Consider the following 21,027-nt stretch of genomic DNA (forward strand, 5'->3'; position numbering starts at 1 on the left):
AGCACAGCCACTGGGAAGAATATCAGGGAACTGCAGTATTTCCAGTTCCAACTGGGATTTATTAGGGAACTGCAGTATTTCCAGTTCAAACTTTGCACGTGTTTGAGTCATGAAAAGCAAGCACAGCTTGCTCTTGCAGACGTGCTCCTGCAGTCCCCAAGGAGCTCCCTGCAGGAAGGGTCCATGCCCAGAGCCCAGTGGTGCCACCCAGCCTTGGAAGAGCCCTGGTGATGCCGGGGGGACCCAGCCCTCTGCAGCAGCCCGGGACGGGGCTGAGCAGGGAGCCAGACGGAGCTGCGGGGATGTTTGGAGCATTATGAACAACCAGCAGTTTCAGCAGCCCAGGGGCTCTGCGACAGATCTGGCTGCTGTTCCACAAGCCCCAGGCTATGAAGTTAAATCTATCCAATCTTCTGGGCAGCCTTCTCCTTGTTTCTGTGCACGCTGCTGCCCGAGGGGGACCAGGGAGGCTGAAGCTCACGGAGCTGGTGATGTCCACAGGAGTTCCATCTCTGCTCGCTGAGGGAACCTGACAGAAGCATCTCTGCTCTGTGAGCCTGGGGCTTGTGCTGCCCCACACACACTGCAGGAGGGAGGCTGCCAGGGGCCTGGCACCCCTGAGAGGAAATCCTTGCCCACCCCAGCCCTGCTCCAAGCCCACGTCCACACCTGGCTCCCATGAGACAACAGCTCCACAGCAGAGCCCCCTCCTGCATCACATGGGGGCTGCCATGGGCAAGCATTTCCTCTCAGCACTCACAGGACAAAGCGTTTTCTTTAAAGTCACATTCCTCAGGTCCCACTGACAACCCCCACCAGTCCTAAGGTGTGCTGAGCCCAGCCTGGCAATTAATGAAAGCATCCCGAGTCTACCAAATTCTCCCAAAGAGAAAGAGATGAAAGTTGACTTCTCCACAAATGTGAATTTATCATCTTGATATGCACTACATAACTGCTACAGAACAGCAAATGCCATCATTCCCTGAGCAGCGACATGAAAATTAATAATAAACACTCACGAAACGTCAAAAGTTAAAAATGTTTCTCCATCTAAAACACAAACATAAAAGCTGTGAGTTTGACTATTTCAAGTATTTCAAAATGCTAAATAGCTCATGACAGTCTGCCTTACGTTCCCTTTCGCTGTGGGAGGGAAGTGAGAAAGTCTTACTTTGCTGCAAGAGGCAAAATACTAACTTAGAAACACTTTAGCACTCCAGCAATGAACTAATGTTTGACTTCTTTCTCACATCCAAAGCTTTTTATTCCAATCTGGATTTAAATGGCACCCAACTTTTTCCATTGGCACTCTCCAGAAACTCAGCAAGAGGACGAGAAAGTAAGTGAGCCACAACAAGGGGGCACTGGGAAACTTGGTTTTCCTCAGAAGAAATCCCAGAAATCTGGGACTAGGACTGGACAGATCCTTGCAGCCAAACCAAAAAGCCATTTACTCAGTCTCCCTTTTGATGTCCCAAAGCCAAGGCCACTGCCACTTTCCTGGAATGATGCCTGCAGGTCCTCACACTCGGATTGATGAAGACAGCAGCTATTCCCCCACAATTCTTTGGTTTTTAACTCGTGGTGGTGATGGGATCCAAGCTGACAGAGGATGTTGGAAATGACTAGAGGAATTCATCAGCCACAGTGGTGACATAAAGCCTCTGAGGGCTACAACCTTGTACAGCAGAGCCACAGCAAAGATCACAACGATTTCACTGTCATGATGAGACATGGTTTTTGTGAGAAACCCAACTGTTGGGTCACTTCTTCTCCCGACAGCACTGGCAGAGAATGGGACGTCTGTGTTCCATCTGGATGGAAACTGTGAAGGAGAACGCAGATCTCTGTAAGGGGTCTAAGAATAGATGTGATTTTCTTCGGGACTGATGAGACAGAAACTCCACAATATCAAGCAGCAGAATATCCCCCCCAGGAGCATCCAGCACACTCAGGGTTGGCTCCCAGGACTCATGAGCAGTGGAGTCTCTGAAACTCTCTCTGAGACACTTAATGCTGCCAGCCCCAGAGGACTGGGACAAAGTCCAGTGAAAACTGCTGGGTGACTGTAGGGAGCCCAGAAAAATGCTGTGTCCAAAGGGCATATTTCTGAGAACTCCTGGAGAGCAAGGAGGTGCTTATTAATGTATTCCTGAGCTCAGCTTCATCTTCCAGATCAAGTGTCTGTAAGAGCTGCTGAGTCCTCGAGCTGCTCCTTCCCAGTGATTAGGGTGGCTGAAGAGCCCATTACTCCAGAGCAGGCAGCATGGCTCACTCACAGCTTGTGGGGCTGATCTGGATGATTAAAAGGTGACACAAAAACCACAATGCGAGGCTGCAGCTCTCAGCAAGCCCTGCCTTGGCCAGGCCCTGTGGCTGAAGGGTGAACCCAAATCCAGCTCACACAGGAATCAGTCCCTGCCCCACCCCGAGATGCAGCACTCCTGTGAACATCAGCTCACCTGGACTCCAGCAGGAACACCAGGGCTTGTTTGTGGCAGGTCCTTTGGTGCCAGAGGAGGAGCTGCTGGCCAGCTGCACGTGAGGGATGGGGCCCAAGCTCTGAGCAAGCCCTGGGCACATCTGCAGCTGTGGGCCAGCTACAGAGCAGCCTCAAGAGCCCAGCACGAGTGAACTCAGGACCATGACAGCTCATGGGAGAGCCTTCCCCCTGGCTGACCCAGGGCTGGGTCCCCACCTCCCAGGGCTTTACCTTCACCTCCCACAGGACGCTGGTGCCCAGCACGGCCAGTTAACCTGAGCAAAGCACCACCTAACACCATTCCCCACATTCCCTTGGCAAAGGGGCCAACAGCTCCCAAGCCGCCCCAGCAAAGGACAAATCATATTCTCTGTATCAGTATCTACAGCCTGTGAAGTTAAAAAGGCAACAAAAGCACACAGACAGAGTGCCAACCCCATTATCTAATCACATCCAGGATTTACATGCTAGGCAGGGTCCAGTACACACAGCTCCATTTGTATTTTGTGCTGAAGGAAGTGCCACTGGCAGCAATTCTGGGTCACATCTGTCTGCAGGACCTCGGCCCAGCAACCCTTCCTGGAGAAAGGTGAGTGCTTTGTTCAAGCATTTTCTGCTTCCACAACCACAGAGGATTTTTTTTTTCCACAGATTATTGGTGGTTTTCAGGGACTTATGGTTAAGCAAACAATAAGATGGTTAAATTGTCCAATTTCAACATTTGACTTTTTAAATGTGAAAGTTAATAGGCTGCATTATTAGAATCACCGTGGAGGAAAGCACGAAACGCATCTGGGCAGAAATGAAAAGACAATCAATCCAAGGGTTTTTAAAGCCTGGGTTTCCCTCTGTGGCAACAGAAGATGATGCTCTGTACTGTACAGTAACACCAAAGGTTTATTAAACATATTAGCTGAGCTGATAATTAAACTGCTGATAATTAAAGCCAGGCTTGGCTATCTGCACCCAGCGGAGACACTGCCTTCCACTGAGAAAACACTTTGGAACTGTGGAACCAGAGATAGGGCTCTGGCACCAGGGCCAGTCCCAGCTGATAAACCCCTCATCTACATAAACAAAGCAGACAATAATGAGCATCAGGAATTTTTAAAGGTTGTTATGACAGCAACAGAAAGGAAGAGCTGCTTCTGGCAGCCACCACTGCTCAGCTCTGCACCCTGTGCCCATTTTCTGCCTGCACACACCGAGCCAGCACCTGGCCAAGCCCCTCGCACCCTGAGCCCACCCTGCACCTGCCCCTCCTGCTCCTCTGCACCTACCTGTGGCCTTTAGTGCTGGCTGTTCCCCTAGCAACAGTTTTAACCTTTTGGCATGGATTTTCCCTTGGTAATGCGATTCTGCCACCACTGCTGAGGTAAAGGACATGTTACATAGTGTGCAGCATTTGTTCTTATCCACTGAGTCACCATCACTGCCCTGCGTGGAGACAAAAACAGACAAAAGAAAGAGGTGCATGAGCACAGTCACAGAGAGAGAAGAACAGGAGGGAGGAATCTCGGCTGCTATGCCAAGGCCATGGCTGCCAAGGGGGCTCCTTTCCTCATCTCTCCCAGCCTTGCTCCTGCCTCGGGCCAGCCCAGTGCAGCCTCCAGTGGGGTGTGCACTGGGAGCTCAGCCTGTCCCTGTGGAGCTCCCAGCACATCCCCAGGCACAGCTCCCTTCCCTCAGCCTTTACTCCCGTGCTCTGGAGGGACTCACACACGCAGAGCCTTCCCTGCCATCCCACACCAAAGCTTCCCCCGGATTTAAGAGGGACATCCAGAGGGACACAACGGGGGGCACAGCCCTCTCTGCAGGTGGGAAAAGCAAATGAAGTGTCTGAAATCACACAGGTGCCTCCAGCAGATCCAACACCAGCCCTAGGTGAACCCAACACTGACTGGGCACCTGACCCACCACTGAAGGTCATTTCCCACCCCACCCCCCCCAAAAAAAAGCACTTTTAGAAAAATGACCGATTTTCATCACTTTTTGGTTGTTGATAACTGTAAATCAAACCTTAGGGAGGAATCTCAAGAGGTGATTAGTACTGTTCTGAGGGTAATTTGCACTTCTTTTAAATAGCTTTCTCTCAAGATATTTTATGTCTTCAAAGGGAAATCACTTGAAAGTTAAGAGCAGAGTAGAAAATTTCCAGTATCTATTGATCATCAGTGGCAACATATAAAGAGCCTCCAACAGAGCTCGTTTGAAAAGCTGATACACTTCGGTGTTAATGCACCAGGGTCTCTTCCTCTGCCAGGGCTGCTCTTCAGTGACATTTTTTCCTTTTCAACCTACTTTCTCAGCTAGACTGCAATTAGAAATAAAAAATGAAAACCCCTTCAAAGAGCCCTCCACTACCTCATGCAGAGTTCAGGGTCCCACTTACACTGACCCACAGCTCACCTGGGCTCACCCAAGTCTCTGGAGTTCCTGGATGTGTGGGTAGGAGTTCCACCAGCAGCAGAGGGGTGTGCCCAGAGTCTTGGTGGGTCTAGGAGCCCCTCTGCACACACAGGACAGAGCTCTGCTGCCTAACAGCCACTTTTACACACCCAGTGCCATCAGCTGTAAGTGGGATGCTCCAGGTATTTGGGCTCTGCCATTATTAAGATTTCCCCAGGTCTGCAGCATCTCCTCCCTTCCCTCCTCCACCCCCGAGCCTCTGCACAGAGCCAGAGGAGTTCTGAAGGGTAATTATACCTTCTCATTTGTCAGGGGCTGTTTTACCTGAAACCAAAGAGCCCGGGGGAAGCTGATCCGGTGTCCTTTGTCACCTGCTGAATGACACCAGTGCAGGGATTGTGCAGGTGCTGAAATCGCACGGGGCCTCGGCCAGGGTGCCCCAGGCAGCTGCTCCCTGGGGATGCTCTGCAGCCCTGTGCACCCAGCCATGCCTCCTCACCACAGCCAGCACCCACAGCTCCTCCGAGCTGCTGTGGCTCCACTGGCAGCTCCTTAACCCCGTGCTGCCAGGCCCAGCCAAGGAATATTTCTACATTTTGTTCCTGCAGCTTTCTCCAGCTGATCCCACCTCACAAACCTTCACTGCAGCACAGGAGCCACTGGCTTCTTACAAACTGAAGCAGAGCAGAACACATCACTGGCTTGGAGTTAAAGCATCCATCTCCCAACACTGACATCCCCACTCTTCCCCTGCTCTGCAGCTAATTTATACGGCTTCTTTTGGAATATCAGAGACTTCAGTCTCCTATATCCATCAGAATTAACTCCACTTATTTGGCTGCCTGTTAACAAGCTGCTAAAAGGCATAATCCTCAGACAAGGCAAGGCACTCGCAGTCCTTTGCTGGATGTTCCTTAAGCAATCCACAGGAAAAGCGAGGATTTTTATTCCACAGATACAAATCTGCTATCTTCATTTCCCAAGTTTTACTAAGAAGAAAAGATTATACAAACCCTAGAACACAGCAGTATAAACCACAGCATTAAAGTGCTGCAAAGTAACTTTTAAATTTGAATTGATTTTCGGTGTTAAAGAGCTGCTTTCTGTGCTGCTCCATAGGAAATTCAGGCCATTTCCATTCTGGAGCTTGTTTTTGTCATAGTACCAGCAGAGAGCAAGTACCAGCTCATGAGAGGTCAAGACAGGAGGTTCCTCCCCTTCTCCACACCAAATTAAACCAATAAGGAAGAGCACAACAATCGAGTTGTTATCCATTGGAACACTACTTCTCACTCCAAAGGGCTAAGGGGTGCTTTGGAAATGCAGTTTTTGCAATCCTCAAAGAGCAGCCAACCCCTCCCTTCACCTCACAGAGAGGTCAGGAAGCAAATGCTGTTTTTCCAGTCCACTGCACCAGCACCCACAGCTGCAGCCACCCTCCCTCCAGCAGAAGGACAAGGTGTCAGCTCTGTGGTCAGCAGGACACAAACCCAATGGCATACAGCCATGTAACAGTTCTGATGAAAAAAAGGCTAATATTCCCTTTTTAGCTGCAGATAACTCTACAGAAATTTAATTTCACGGGTTGTTTCTAACACTCATTAAAGTCGCTGTGCCATGGCCTGAGTGACACTGCTAGGACTGGGCACTGCCCTGCACGTGTAGGGATGTTCTTGTGCAGAATCAGAGATGTCCTAAATAGTTCTGTTCTCTCTAAATGCAAAGGCTTGTATAACATCTGATCAGCAACAGGCCTACTTTGAGCTGTAAACGTTGGCAGATTTTCCCTGCGATATTTTTATAACACAAATAATTTTAGAATTTAGGTCTGGCCTAGCCTAGCATTCACCTAGAACATGAGGACACGTTAATCCACCCCCACTAGGGCTGCCCTTGGCAAAAGCACCAGCAAACACAGAATTACATTCCTTCTCCGTATTGCCTTTCACAAAAGCAGTGGGAAATAGTTCAACTTTGATTTATTTGAGGTCTGATTAGTTTTCTGTCCTCTATCCCATGCTGAGGTGCACATGCAGCATGTGGTTCCTTGTTAGACATCATCAAACTCCTCAGAGGCCCCCGTTTGTTCCCTGTCTGTATGCACCTGTCCATGGCACTGCCCACACTGCCATTAATAACTCAATAAAATCACTGCAAGATGCTCTTGTGGAGGGGCAGATTGCATCTGCAATCGGCCTGTGTGCAACAGAAAAGTTCACTCGTGCTTTAATTACTGCATAAACGAGCTTTCAGATTCCTTGGGCAAAACTTGCATGCTTCTCCCTTTAATTACAAGATCTGACACTGAATATCAATAGCACTCAGCCCCAGTCACACTGAACTGGTTTGGATGCTGTGTGCTGGGAACCTTGCTGCAGCCCTCACACAGCCCCAGAATGTGGGAAGGAGACAAATGAATAATTCCCCATGAAGCCATCTCTTAAAAATTCAGTCTCCTTCTATCTATTGCCTGACAAATGGCTGTGAGCTGGTCCAATTCCTCACCTTCACTTGTTTATTTGAACACAGCTGAGGAAGCCAATGGCCAATCTTTAAATTGGCAGACTGAGAGCAAACATGGGAGAGGAGCCTTTGGATAAAGCACATCGACTGCCAGAACAAGGAGGCCACAGAGCCCTGGGGAGGTGATGCTGCTTTTGGGGATTCTTGCTCAGCCCAGGGGTTTTCAGCCAGGCCACTGTGGTGGCACCCCCTGATCTCCTGCTGGCAGGAGGGCACAGCACAGCCTGGCATTGCCAGGTGTGCCCACAGCAGCTCTGCACATGCACAGCTCCACTGCCACCCCACACTGTCCCCAGACCCCAGTGACACTGCCCAGTGACCCCAGTGCTGCTCCACTGCCAGCAGCACCCCACAGGGGCCATCCAGGACCCCTCAGTGGCCATCCAGCACCCCTCAGTGGCCAGCACCCCACACCTGGAGGCACGATCACCCCACAGGCACTGCCCCTTCACCTGCCCCAGCTGCTCACCAGCAGTCCCAGCCATCACACTGGAATGGAGCAAGCCCTGAGTATTTGCTATCAGCATATTTTTTCCTATGAAAGAACATTCAAATAACTAAAAAGGCAATTACTGTTGCTGATGCACATAATAATTCTTGTGTAGTTTATTGAAAATTATTTCCAGTTACTTTGCATTTCAGCTAATCTAAATGTTACCTCTGGGCACCTGATCACGTGTGGCTGCAAGAGAGAATGCTGTAGCCCAGAGTCAGTGATTCACAAAGCAGCTGGGGAACAGGGACTTGGAGTTGTACCCACATTTTCTGAGCGGAGCTTTTTGGCCGGGCAGCCTCCATCGATGGGGTGCAGCATGTAGTACAGGCGGACTTTGCTGGCATGCTTCCGACTCTGGAGGGCACAAAGGAGAGAAGAAGGAGAACTGAAGTCACAAGGAGCAAGAGGCTCTGTTGCTGTGCTCACTACACCAGCCCACAGTCAGATTTCACATCCCTTTGACAGATATTTCCATATATATATATATGTGTGTGTGTATATGTGTATATATATATATATATATATATATGTATATATATGTGTATATGTGTGTGTATATATATATGTGTGTATATATATATAACCATATATATCCACCACTGGAGGAGAAAAGGGGGAAGGATCCAGGTGAGAAGCAGAGAAGCATTTTCACTTCTCAGAATTTTCAGAGAGCTCTGCACCCAGCTGAAACGAGCTGTGGGATGAAACCTGCCATTAGCAGAAGGAATGGTCCACCCTGGCCCCTCTCCAAACCCTGCTGGCTGCAGGCTCTCCAAGGCACAGCAGGGATCAGACAGCAAGGGAAGGACAGCATTTGTTATTGGAGCATTTCCATGGTGGGGCAGATTGAAAGATGGGGGCTCCTGAGCTTCAGCCAGAGACACAACGGCATCCTAAGGTGTCAGGGGCACACACACAGACCAAATCCACAGCTCCAGTGCTTTTAGAATGATCAAACATTTAAAAATCCCCCATGAGGGAGACACGAGCAGGTTTCACAGAGCCTTTGGGCACAGCTGGAGCTCACAGGCAGGTGAGGGTCAGAGGAGACAGGACATCCCCTGCAGCAGCAGCCAAAGCAAATCCTCAGGACTTGCAAGATTTAAAGGAAGATTTTAAAGCTTCTACAGCTAGACCACAGACATAAACCTTCAAAACCCTGACTTACATCAGGTCTTGTCTTCCACCAGATGCAGGGGGGAAAAGCCTGCAGCCACAAAATACCTGCACCCAGCAGATGGGCAGCAGACACATGGGGAGCTGTTACCATGCAAATGTTTCCTTTGAATCACCCTTTCCAACTGCCCCAAAGAACAACAGCACCATAATGTTATAATTTCAGATCACAGAGCTGCAATTTAAAAATATTAAATTATCATTAGCATGTTCTGGAACATTCTTTTTCCTGTGGTGTAAACTTGGAGCTAAATGTGCAGGGAGCTATATTTGTATTCGCATGCAGAAATGTGACTATGCAATAATTTTTTCCACAGAGCAAATCAGTCAAGATAAATAATGTCAAATATCTGTCCCCAGCTTGTCTTCCTGCTGCATTCAGCAAATGTGACCTTCCATGGTCAGAGGGAAGTGCAGGAAACCCCAAAGCTCCAGCTCTCAGAGGAGCACCCCGACAATGACTGTGCACTAGAAAATGACAAAGCAGATGTTTGGAATGCACAGCACAGAGGTGCACTCCTGGTGCTGGGCTGCAGCCCCAGCTCAGAGGGTGCCTTGCACCACTCAGGGCCACTCAGCCACACTGGAGAGGCAACGTGGCCAGAGTTGCCGAGCTGGATTTCCCCCAGAGCAGCCAGGCTCCCTCGAGTCATCTCCCCAGTCACGAGGCTCTTCCCTCGCTTGACTTCATCCAGCACATCACGATGCCCACGCAGCCACAGCCTGCTCAGCTCACAGGACAAAACATTTGGGAGGGGTTGCTGGGCGTGTGTAAGCTGCAAAGATGGTAAGAGGAATCATTTCCACAATTCTGCTCCGTGGCACTCAGCTGGACCACAAGCAGTGCCCAGATGGCAGCGTTAAAGGACAGCAAAGCTCCAGCCTTCTGTAGAGCACCTCTCACCTTTCTTGGCCCATTTGTTTGGATTTGTGAAAGCCAAGGTAAAGAAATTCCTTATGTTTGGCATAATTCAAAATTACACAGCTCCTTATGCAACCTTATTATCTTAGGATCATAAAAGCAGAGCTTAAAATCCTCCCTGGCCTCCGCACGTATGTGGTGAGCATCTCCTTCCCTCTGTGGAGCAGAGGAAGCACAGCCCATTTGTCATCCATTTTATCTCTGGCGTTTTCTACATTTACATGTGTATTTATCATCCCAACACCCCAGCAGGAGCACGGCAGGAGCACAGTGATTATTCTTAGTGTGCTGCTCGCAAGCAGCACTGCGGGTTATCCTCTCCCGACTGAAAACCTGCAGCTTCAAGGCACGAGGAGGGCAAGTGCCAGACAAAGCAAAGGGGCAAAGGAAGAGCCACGAACAGGAGTCAGACAACTGGGATAGACCGGGATTAGGGCACCTCCAGCTCCCATTTTGACCCATCTCACCACATGCACAAGCTTTAGGAAAGACAAAACCTTGCCCCATCTGTAAATCCACAGCACACCGCCTTGTGGAGGCACCTCCAACAGCCACCACTACTCATCCTGCGTGCAATAGGGGTGTTTCTGTGCCCGTGAATATTTCTTTTGTAGCTGTACAAAGTGTTATGCCAAAGGCATTTTCACTAGCCTGTCTCTAGTGGGAACAGCACCTTTTAAAGGCACTAAGTCTGGTTTAATACTGCAGGCTTGAAAACCAGCCCTGACTATGCAGGGAGCTCAGTCTGTTTTCACACAGCTGCTGCAGAGTTCTGCATTGCAAGCTCATTTGCTACTGTAAGGCTCATCAATAAAAGTAAACAAATGGATCATTTCTATCTCTATCAAATCTACTCTAACACTGAAGATCAGCAGCAGAGACAGCAAAGTTCTGGCAGTTCAACCCTAACACATAAAAGGGCAAAGCAGAGCTAAATTGTGCTCTGAAATGCAATTAGATTTTGCATGAATTGGGTTTTGCAGCCGGCTCTGCCTGGAGCAAGCAGCGAGGTCTCTGCAGGAGCAGGGGCAGCACAGTTTGGGATGCACAGTTTGGGAGTTTGGGATGCACAGCCCTGCTCACCCTGACTGATGGAGGGGCTGCTCATCCCTTCCTCCTCTGTGGATGCAGCAGTGGCTCTGGGGAGCACTGACCATCACCTCCACACGGCCAGAAGCTGCCAGCTGAGCCACTGTAGCCCGGGGGTGGCCAGGGCACACACACACACACAGACACACACAGACACACAGACACAGACACACAGACACACCTTCCCTTCCCTGTGTTTGCCCAGGGTCTGGGAGAGGAGTCTCTCACCCCACCATGGCCCGGGAGCTGCTCCCACTTTACAGCCCTGGTTCAGGCTGACCCAGCAGTCTAAAGCACTTTGCTTGTGAGGGCTTCTTCCCATCTCCTGTCAGGTTCAAACCAACTATCTCTGCAGCTTCCCTCAGGCTGTGCTAGCATATAATCTCATTTCCCTATTCCCCATATATCCCTTCATCAATCCTCGCTCCCTCCTGTGCTGGCAGCTTTATGGTTTTGGGCAGTTTAGTTTTCCTCTCCTGCTCCTCCTCCTCTGTGAGCTCTTCTCCAGCCAAAGGCAGGGACCCCCACACTGAGGAGCACAGCAGACAGCACACAGGTGTGAGATGAAGGAAGGAACCACCATGGCAGCCCAAATGGCTGCAGCTTCTCTCAGTCTGTAATAAATTCTTTTTCAGAAGGCCATTGGTTGGGTTTTAATCCTTTTAGTGTACACCGTGTTGATTTTTTTGTGTGCTGGCAGTTTCTTAATTAAATTGCCATGCAACACGCAGTCACATGATTATACCAATTTTATTATCTGTATTGGCCCCACTTGTAATCTCATCAAAAGAGAGAAAGTTGTTTTGGCTGGCCCAGTTCCCCAAGGCTTGTGCAGAAACCCAGGCACATCACCTCCAGCCCGTTTCCCCAGCACTCTGTGCCCAGGAGCTGTGCCAAGCTGGCCAGCTCTGGCTCCCAGCACTGCCGTGCCTGGCCCTGTGCTTCCTCCTCCTGGAAACTTCCCCCACTTGCCACAGCTGGCCAGCAGGGACAGTGCACTGCCCGTGGCCAGCACACTCCAGGCACCCACTCGTGAATTCCTGGACTTGCTGACCTACACCACATCATTCTGGAATTTGTAATCGCTGCCTAACAACCCTCCCAATTTCTACTGGAATGGAACCAATCTATTTCTTCCTCTATGATATAACAACATCCTCTGCGTTTTTTAAATAGACAGGAGAAGTATTTTCAGCAAATGCCTTCCCTTTTCTGCCTCTACTACCCACACAACAAACATTGTCAAGATCCCTGTGGTTCGCTGCAGAGCTGAACTCCCCGGCTGTTATTCCAGACACTGCTGGATGCCAATGTCCTTTTTCTCCCTTTGTAATTTTTGAAAAGCCTCATTTATAATTTATGGTCATTTCTATCAGCTTACCCTCTTTCCTCCATGAGTTAATGTTTTAAAAAGTGTCTACTCATGCCTTTGCCTTCCTGGGCACACAGATATGTGTCTGCAATTCCCAAGTGCTCAGCTGAACTCGCACCCCCATCAAACTGGCTGCTCCAAAGCAAAGAGAGTCACGTTGCTGCTTTCGACATTGATTTGTTTACACATTAAGGCAACTGCTGAGGATCTATTCAGCCAAGCAACCACTAGCTCCAATTCCTCCCATCTGTGATCATTCCACCTGGCTCACCAGGCTGATTCCTAGTGAGGATCCTGAGCATGGTTTTCTGTCTCAGGAATCACCATTTCAGCTGTGATCTTTAGCTCCACTGCTTCCTATATTGGTTTTGACTGTAGTCAAAGTATCTCTCGTCCAAGGCACTGCTGGAGAGGAAACAACTCTCCTTGGAGGCTGCTGGCAGAGCAGCATGGCAGGAGCAGCCAGGCTCAGCCACCCCTGCGGCCACCACAGGCACTGCTCGTCCCCAACCCACTGACAGCCCCTTCTTAAATCACTCCCTCACATTCCTTCTGCAGGTGGATCTTACATCTACACAAATGCAACCGAGCATTTCCTTCTCTGTTGGTATTATGGGATTTTTCCAGGCAATGCACCTCCCTGAGCAGCCTGACTGGAGCCCCTGCTCTTGCAGAGGTTGGACTTGGCCTTTAGAGTCCCTTCCAACCCAACCCAACCCAACCCACACATGCCAAGGGAAAGGGGACACAGGGACAGAGCGAGCAGGCTGGCAACTTCTGGAATGGGCTCCACACACGAAGCTCAGTGCTCGCTGCTCACCTGCAGCTCAAATCCCTCCCCTCGGGCCACGCTGGGCGCTGCTGCTCGAGGGGTGGGCTGGCACAGCCCCCAGCACCAGGCAGCCAACACAAGAGTTAACACAAATGCAATGTGTGCTGTGCACACGAGCTGCCCAGCAGCAGCTGCAGTGCTGCTGCTCCATTTCCACCCTGCCTGTGTGAAACAAATCCTGCTCCAGCACCAGTGCCAGTCACTGCTGAGAGCCCGTCAGCCCCGAGCTCGGGGGCGGCTCTGTCACAACACAGCACCAGAACTAAAGGCTGCTTTCAAACACCCAGAACCCCAGTGCAAACACGGGCTGCAAGTTTAAAATACTGAAAGCGAGCAAGAGTGAATACCTGGAAGAGAGGTGCCTCCCGTGCAGCAGGATGAGGAAGGAATGCTGCAGAACTTGGCTCCCAGGGACACTGGCCAGGCTGGGCCAGTGCAACCTTGCTTGGCTTTCATTCCATGTAGCCTTAATGTGCCATCCCTTATGCCTCTCCATTACTGCTAACCCTGGGGTCCCATTTCCCCAGTGTTTTACTGCTGCTCTGAAGCACCTTCTAACTCCAGCTATTTTTAGACAGCAGTGGGCCTCTGTGCACAAGAACCTGGGAAGGGAGCTGTGCACGGGGCTTCATCTGCTCTGCTGTTGGTGCTGTTTAGCAATAGATTTTGACACTGGGAGTGCATTAAAAATAATGTTCGGCCATTAATGCTGACAAAGAGCACTAACACAGAGCCTTGTAAAGTCCCATCCCATCTCCACTGGCTCCCACAGCTCAGTGTGATGCAGCAGCTGCTGCTGCCCTGAGAGCAGAGAGGAAACACGAGCCCTGTGCCCTAAAACCCTGGCACCCACCAATCTCCCTCCCATGCCAAGGAGTTTACCTGAACCTATTTTACCTGGGGCCGTTACCACGACACAAAGTGCCAAGGAATATCCACAGCAGGCCTGCATGTGCTCACAGAAGGAACAGAGCAGCACCCTCATCATCTCTGCAACACAAATATGCTCTCTTCAGCTTTTTCTCCTCAAGCCAAGGCTCTCCTGTCAAACACCAGCAGGATAACAGTAATGTCTGAGCAGCCACAAAAACTGTGAACACCACAGCAGAGCAGGTTCCAGCAGTGGAAGGACATGGACAGGACGGGTGGGGTGTCCCCTCCTCCTTCATCCTCTGAAAGATTTACATGTCACTGCCACCAAAGCAAAACACAGCATGGCAGGTGAGCAGCAACAGTGGCAGAAGACACGAGGGAGATCACGGCCAGCAAATGTCACGTTCCCTTCCATGATCACTGCCACCAGCAGAAGCCTGTGCAGCCTTTATTTACAGCTAGAGCACATCCCTTCCACTCCTCCATCCTGGAAATGCTAGCAGCATCTCACACAGGGAACTGGGAGTACAAACACAACATTCCAGCTCCTTGCTTTCTAGCACAGCATTTATTTTGTTAAATAGAGTATGTGCTCTTGCAGCACATTAATATTTCAGACACAGGATTGCCGTTCTGAGCACACACATCTTGATCCTTAAGGCACTAATGTGCCAATAGTAAACAATGTTTATTATTCCTTCAGACAAGCCATCACTTCACGCCGTTTGCAGCCAAGGACAGCCCCAGTGGAGCAGATTAACCCCAGCACCAGTGCAGCCCCTGCAGACACGCAGTATTGACGAGGCTGTGGACAGCTCTGCCTGCTCTGCTGCCGAGACAAAGGCAGGAATTCCACAGAGCCCAGCTCCAGAGAGGAGCCAAAGGGCATGGCACTTGATTTGTTCTCCCCAGTTTCTTCTGCATTTGAATTTTTCGCCCTCCCCTGCGTTCAAGCAGCATTCCCTCCTCCCATAAGGTGAGCCGGCCCCTCCTGCTGCCCTTCCTCCAGACCTGGCATCTTCCTGCATTTTAAACGGAAAAACAAGGCACTCTCTGAACACCTGAAGCAATAAAGATTATGGAGAAAATGGAGAAGAGCATTACAGCAGCTTGAGGAGCAAATGTGGTGATGAATGTGCAGCTCAGGGTGAAATCTGAGAGCAACTTTGCATATGAGGTAATTTTCCTGCAGGATTTTCAAGGGGAAACATGAAAATAAATGTTAACATCTTCCTAATGGCTGTGAACACTTCTACATAGAGATGCGGACTCAGAGCTAACTAAGAAACCTTAGCTCTCTTTGTTTTAGCTTTTTAATTTACTGAGCAGCTCACCAAAGTGATTAATACAACCTCTCTCAAAGACAGAGCTGGAAGGAAGTGTTAAATTACAGGTAATCCAGAGAGAATTCAGCACCAAAGAGGCTTCCAGCTCCAGAGGAAGGAAAGATGCAGAGATACAGAAAACAAAAAATTCATTTCTGGGGCACAGACTTTCAATGGCATTGCAGCAAGTGCAGCACATTGTCACCCCTCGAAACCAAGAGGGGCACACGAGGTGTGAAACACCCTCCCCACACTGGCCATCACCTGCAGCGAGGGATTCTTCACCCCAACAGCCACCCTGCTCCCTTCTGCTCCCCCCAGGGAGGACAGGGGAGCCAGGTACCTCAGGGGCACTCGGCATGGCACAGCAGCACACTGAGTGACACCCAGGCATTGTCTCAGGCATCCACACTTCGCTGCTTTAGTCCAGAAGCAGAAGCGAGTTTTCTGATACTTCAGGGGACAAATTAAGATATCAATTTGCTTTAAGAATTAAAATATGCAAATGCACACCCTTCTGGGCATCAGCACCAAGCAGTAAGGTTTGCCTTGTCTCTTCCTCGTGAGCTCAGAAGCTGCCCAGCATCAGCCCCTGGAGCAGTGCAGTGTGCACCGAGCTCGTTAGGGCATTTCCTCCTCTGGGAACTCACTGCCAGGCGATCCCAAGGCAGCTCCTGGGCTCAGCTCTGTCCTGGGGTGACCCCTCCAGAGGGCAGGACCTGGCAGCTTCAGCAGGATGGCAAGGAGAGCCAGGGTGCATCAGACACGCCAGACAAACAAAGCCAGGAACACCGCTGCATGGAGCACATGCAATAAAGGCAGCAGTGCTGTGCGTCAACTTGGAAGCAAAAACTGCTGCAAACACTCTGATCCTTTTGTCATTTTTCCACTACGCTCGCCCTTGGAAATAATATCGCTTAATACTGCGTGACTGACATAAAATCATTTTTTATTCCTGGCAAAGTAGCACAGAAGAAAAGTTATTGGTTGGTGATTTGGAGAAGGAGATGAGACAGCGATTGGAACTGACTATTCCTGTTTGGCAAGATAAAAACGTCCCCCTTTCATAGGCTGTTTCCCTCTATTTTCTTACAGAGAAATGTCTTATTTTGCATGCACAGAGAGCCAAGATTCCAGTCCCTGGCACAAGGGCTGCAGAGCTCACTTGACTGCGCTAGCGAGGCAGTGATCAATCCCCTCTCTCTCCAGGCTGGCTCAGGAAGGATAAGGGCGCTGCTGACCAAGACAAACCCGTCTCAGACAGAGCCCTGGCACTCAGCACCCCCGGCTGCAGCAGCACCAAGGGTCCCCAGCACCCATGGGCAGCGGGGTGGCCACCCCCAGGGCTCCTGAAAATGGATCTGCAGAGCATTTAGTCTTCTGACGTTGATTTTTCCCCTATGAAAATAATCAGTTTTTAACAACACAGCACTTTCTAAATGTAAAGAAAAAAAAAAAAAGAAAGGTGTGAAAATTGTGACCAGATACTTTGAGAATTAGAAAGAAGCAGTGAATTTTACACTCCTGCTAGTAACTAATGGCCTGCAGCAAGGGCTGGCAGCCTCAGGAAGGATGGAGCCCCCATCTCCACCTCCTTAGAAAACCTCAGGGCAGGTTTTCACCCTCTCACCTCTTGGGACCAGGGTGCCAGAAGGTTACCAGGAGGATGAGCACCACACTCAGGAGTGGTGACCAGAACACCCAAAGGGACAGTGCTCCCTGTGGAGAGCAGCAAGGTGTGGCACAGCCAGGGGCACTCCCAGCCTCTGGGCCACCCGAGGGGATCCTAACTCGTCCTCACAGCTCACTCACTCCAAGCCTCTGCTCTGTGTTATGCAACCCACCAGCAAGGCTTGGGAATGACATTATTGTGCCAAACATCCACAGCGTCTGCTGGGATTTCACAGCAGATGACAAACGAGCACAACACCTCACACTAAAATATACAACAGAAAACAGTGTTGTTTTCCACATTTCAAAAACATCTGCTATGAATTAATGATTCAGCTCATACCTACAGTGACAGGCGCAGAGGAGACGAGACTGGCTGAGCACCCTGTGCCTCACCAGGCGCTGCTCCTGTTTCTGCAGAAATGCTCCTGCCTCCTGTAGGCAAAATTTGGCATCTGCGGTGCCCAGTACCAAGATCTGGAAGGTGTCCCTAAAACTGCAGCCTTCAGCTTCACAGAGGTGCCAGGGATCTCTGCTGCACACAGAGGGCAGCCAGAGGAGCACTTACAGAAGAGCTCCTAAGAAATTCACCAAAACAGACATGTAAAGTGCCCTACAAGCAAACGTACATCCTTGTTCCCATCGATAATTAATGCAGCACAGCATCCTCAGATCATGTACATTAAGCTTCCTGCACATTCTCCACTGGCCTCACAATTGTCTCCCTCGTGTATCAACTGCAAAGCACTCGAGTCAAGCAAATGCTTGGGGTAACTTCATCTTCCAGGTCCCTGTGCACAAACTCTGCATCTGCTGGAACTTTGCAGACACTGGTAGTCTCCATGTGACCAAAACCAGAAATAAAACACACTTCCTGTGAATGAAGTCCCTCATCCCCCAGCTCATCACAAGAATCACAGAACTGTTTAGGTTGGAGAAGACCTCCAAGACCACCAAATCAAACCAAATTATTCCGTATTATCCAAATATCTATATTATCTTTATATTATATACAATTAATATAAGAGTTAATACAGTTTATACTGTAGATACAAACTATGTGATATAGATAATGCAGACATGCATCACTTCTGGAGTCCCCCAGGACAGGCTGGACCATCTCCCATGCCCCCAGGGGAGGACAGTCCCTCGTGCACAGCCACCACACAGTGACCTGCACCTCTCTTGCATTTCAACCTGAGAATCTCTGTTCTCCCCTCAGGTGAACACCAAGAGCCCCTCTCTGTGGCAGGATCTACACCCAGGCAGTGGGTTTCCTTCCCTGAAGGATTTTACAGCATCATATCCCTCCATAATTTCCTCCTCGTTTAATAGGAATGTAGTTAAGTTTGTTTTGAAGATATGCAGTGCTGTTAATTGCTGTTCTAACATGTCTCTAATAATCCATCCTTTCTAATTATTCATTGCTCACTACCTCTTAAGTGCTTAAATACATTCACAAATTCTAATCTATTCTCTGCACAATCAGTGATTCCTACTCAGCAAGCCACAGTGCAGCACATTTAATACAACCTGAGCTTGTTTTGCTGCACTCTTAATTGCTCTCCTTGCTAACTGTGTTTCCTTCAGTCCTGATCAAATTGCAGGCTGACTTGGCAGAAACAGAAGGAAAAGGCGGGCAGGCAGCAGTGCCGTGAGAGGCAGGGCAGGACGGCAGCAGCAGGCACTGACACTCGCACACCCCATCCTACCTCGTAATGCGCCACGCGCTGCGACTCCGAGATCAGCTGCGCACTGCACACCTTGCAGTAACTCTCCGTGAACAACTCCTGGTCGATGTCAGAGGATTTCATCTGTGCATGACAGAGAGAAGAGACAAGAAGCAGAATCAGTTACAGAAAGCAGGCAGGTGTGTGTGACAAGGCTCCTGTAGAGCCAAGGGCAAGGCGACACTCGAGCCGAGCAGTTGTTGTCTCCACGAGGGAACGAAAGCAACGTTACACAGGTGTAAATGTGACACACACACAGTCCCCACCACATCCCCAGTCCCCAGGTTCATGCACCAACAGCCCGTGTAGAGTGTTCATTCCTTGCCCTGGGCAGTTGCTGGGCACTGCTCTGCTGCAGTGGAGCAGCTGGACACAGAGCCAGATGTGCCCAAGCACATCCATCCTCTGAATGCCACAGGCACAGCACAGGTGCCATGGCACAGCTGTCCTGCCCTGGCATCCCTGTGAGCTGCCTGTGAACGGCTGCTCCTCACCACCTTTCCTATCTAGAAACTCCATGAACAGAACCAGCTGTGGCAGGGATTGCTCATGGCTCAAAACAGGCTTGACCATTTGTTATACAACAATAAAAGAGCTTATAAAGACTTTTACAGAGAAGGCAAACAGCATCAAAACCTGGAGGAAGGTGGTTTTAAGCTGGAAGAACACTCTGTTGTATTTCTCAATTCAGATGTGGAAGAGAATTGTTTGGATGATTTACTGAGCTGTGATGCTCTCCAGAAGCTGTTTAAATATTTATGTGTTCCCCAGAACTTTCTACGAGGACACTTGCACCTTTAAAACGAGCTTTCTGAGTGCTCTGATTCACAGGAACACGTTGCTCCTCTGTTCACAACCTTCTCATTGTGCCACTGCAGGCACACAGATCTGAACTCACAATCAAGGGGTGTATCAGGAAGGCTGAGGCTTACATCAGACTGGACCCAAGCAGAGCCAAAAAACAACAGAAACAGCTGCATAGAGAGAATATTTAAAACCAACCCCTATGAAAAGTAAGAGGGAAAAGAAAGTCTGGTGCCTTCATTAATTCCAAGATAAAATCTATTAATTCACAATCATAACAAACCTGAGCATAATGGAGACCGATAATACAGGTTCTGTAGAGTTCATTCCAGTGACTGGGAAGAAAAACAACAAGGCAATGAGCAGGCTACGGGATCTCATTAGCAGACAAAGCCAGGTGAGAAGGGCTGGTCACTGCCGGGCTGTGCAGTGGAGCTGGTCATGCCAAATCCCCAGGGTCCTGCCATCCCACGCTTATTGTGGCCTCTGCATATCTTATGAAAACAAGAGACACCAGAGACTGCCACCTGGAGAGACCAGCCAGCCTCGAGTTCCAGGAAAAGGTTTGCTCAGGTGTTCTGGTTTAGCAGACAAAAATACAAATCTCAGAGCTCCTCTGCTGCTGCTCTTTGTTTGATTCTGCAAAGACGTTTGCTTGTTTTCTCTTGCTATCTGCCTAGTTTTAACCTTCATTTACTCTGTCCAGAGAGATGTTGCATTGAGAAACTTTCAAAGACACCAAAAGACCCTTTTAGGAATACAAGTGTTGCAAAATTGCATCAAAGGCAAAACAAAGTAGCAGGAAGTAATCGCACTTAACTCCAACAGATTGACACAAAGCAAGCCAAAGAATCTCATTAAACCTCAATCCAGCAACCAAGCCAGAGACAGGTAACACCACCTTCATCTGCATGCAGCCTGCAATGCTAGTACAAACCCTCATTGCAAAAATAAGAGTAAATCAAAAGCTTCTCAGTATTAGTTCAGCATTCTGTGCTCTGTTATCAGAGCACCAGTCTATTTTCCCCAAATGGAATCGTCTGTCCTCCTTTGTAGCAGCAGGGGCTGAACAGCCTTATCCAGGAACTGGATCTCAGGCTTTTTCTCTAAGCAGTAAGTTCTGATGCAGGTGTGGGATGTGTTCCCCTCCATATCACAGGTTCAGCACCAGGAGAGCACGGTGGTTCTGCTGCTGATGTGACTGCTGTGCACCACAATTCAAGTGTAAATATCCGAGTTACCCAATAAAAGTCTCTCTGGGATAGGAGAGCCTCACATAATGCACCCAGAGCACAGCTACATGTGACAGAAACTCCCACCCTC

General features: G+C 49.5%; 1 protein-coding gene across 5 annotated transcripts in view; it reads right to left on the reverse strand.

Annotated features, from left to right (window-relative positions):
- ZMAT4 (zinc finger matrin-type 4) overlaps positions 1-21,027 on the reverse strand; it is a 45,467-nt gene that overhangs the window by 12,253 nt on the left and 12,187 nt on the right. For 4 of the 5 annotated variants that reach the window (XM_088180149.1, XM_088180147.1, XM_088180148.1 and 1 more), the window contains exons 2-4: positions 18,883-18,984; positions 8,175-8,264; positions 3,763-3,919 (exon numbers count right to left, since the gene is read on the reverse strand). In XM_088180149.1, coding sequence (XP_088036275.1) covers positions 3,763-3,919; positions 8,175-8,264; positions 18,883-18,984 — 349 coding nt within the window. The remainder of the gene's footprint in view (positions 1-3,762; positions 3,920-8,174; positions 8,265-18,882; positions 18,985-21,027) is intronic. The other variant, XM_088180151.1, reaches the window with a different exon arrangement.

The sequence above is a fragment of the Sturnus vulgaris genome, chromosome 28, assembly GCF_052056855.1.
Source record: "Sturnus vulgaris isolate bStuVul1 chromosome 28, bStuVul1.hap1, whole genome shotgun sequence".
In the NCBI taxonomy this organism is placed as follows: Eukaryota; Metazoa; Chordata; class Aves; order Passeriformes; family Sturnidae; genus Sturnus; species Sturnus vulgaris.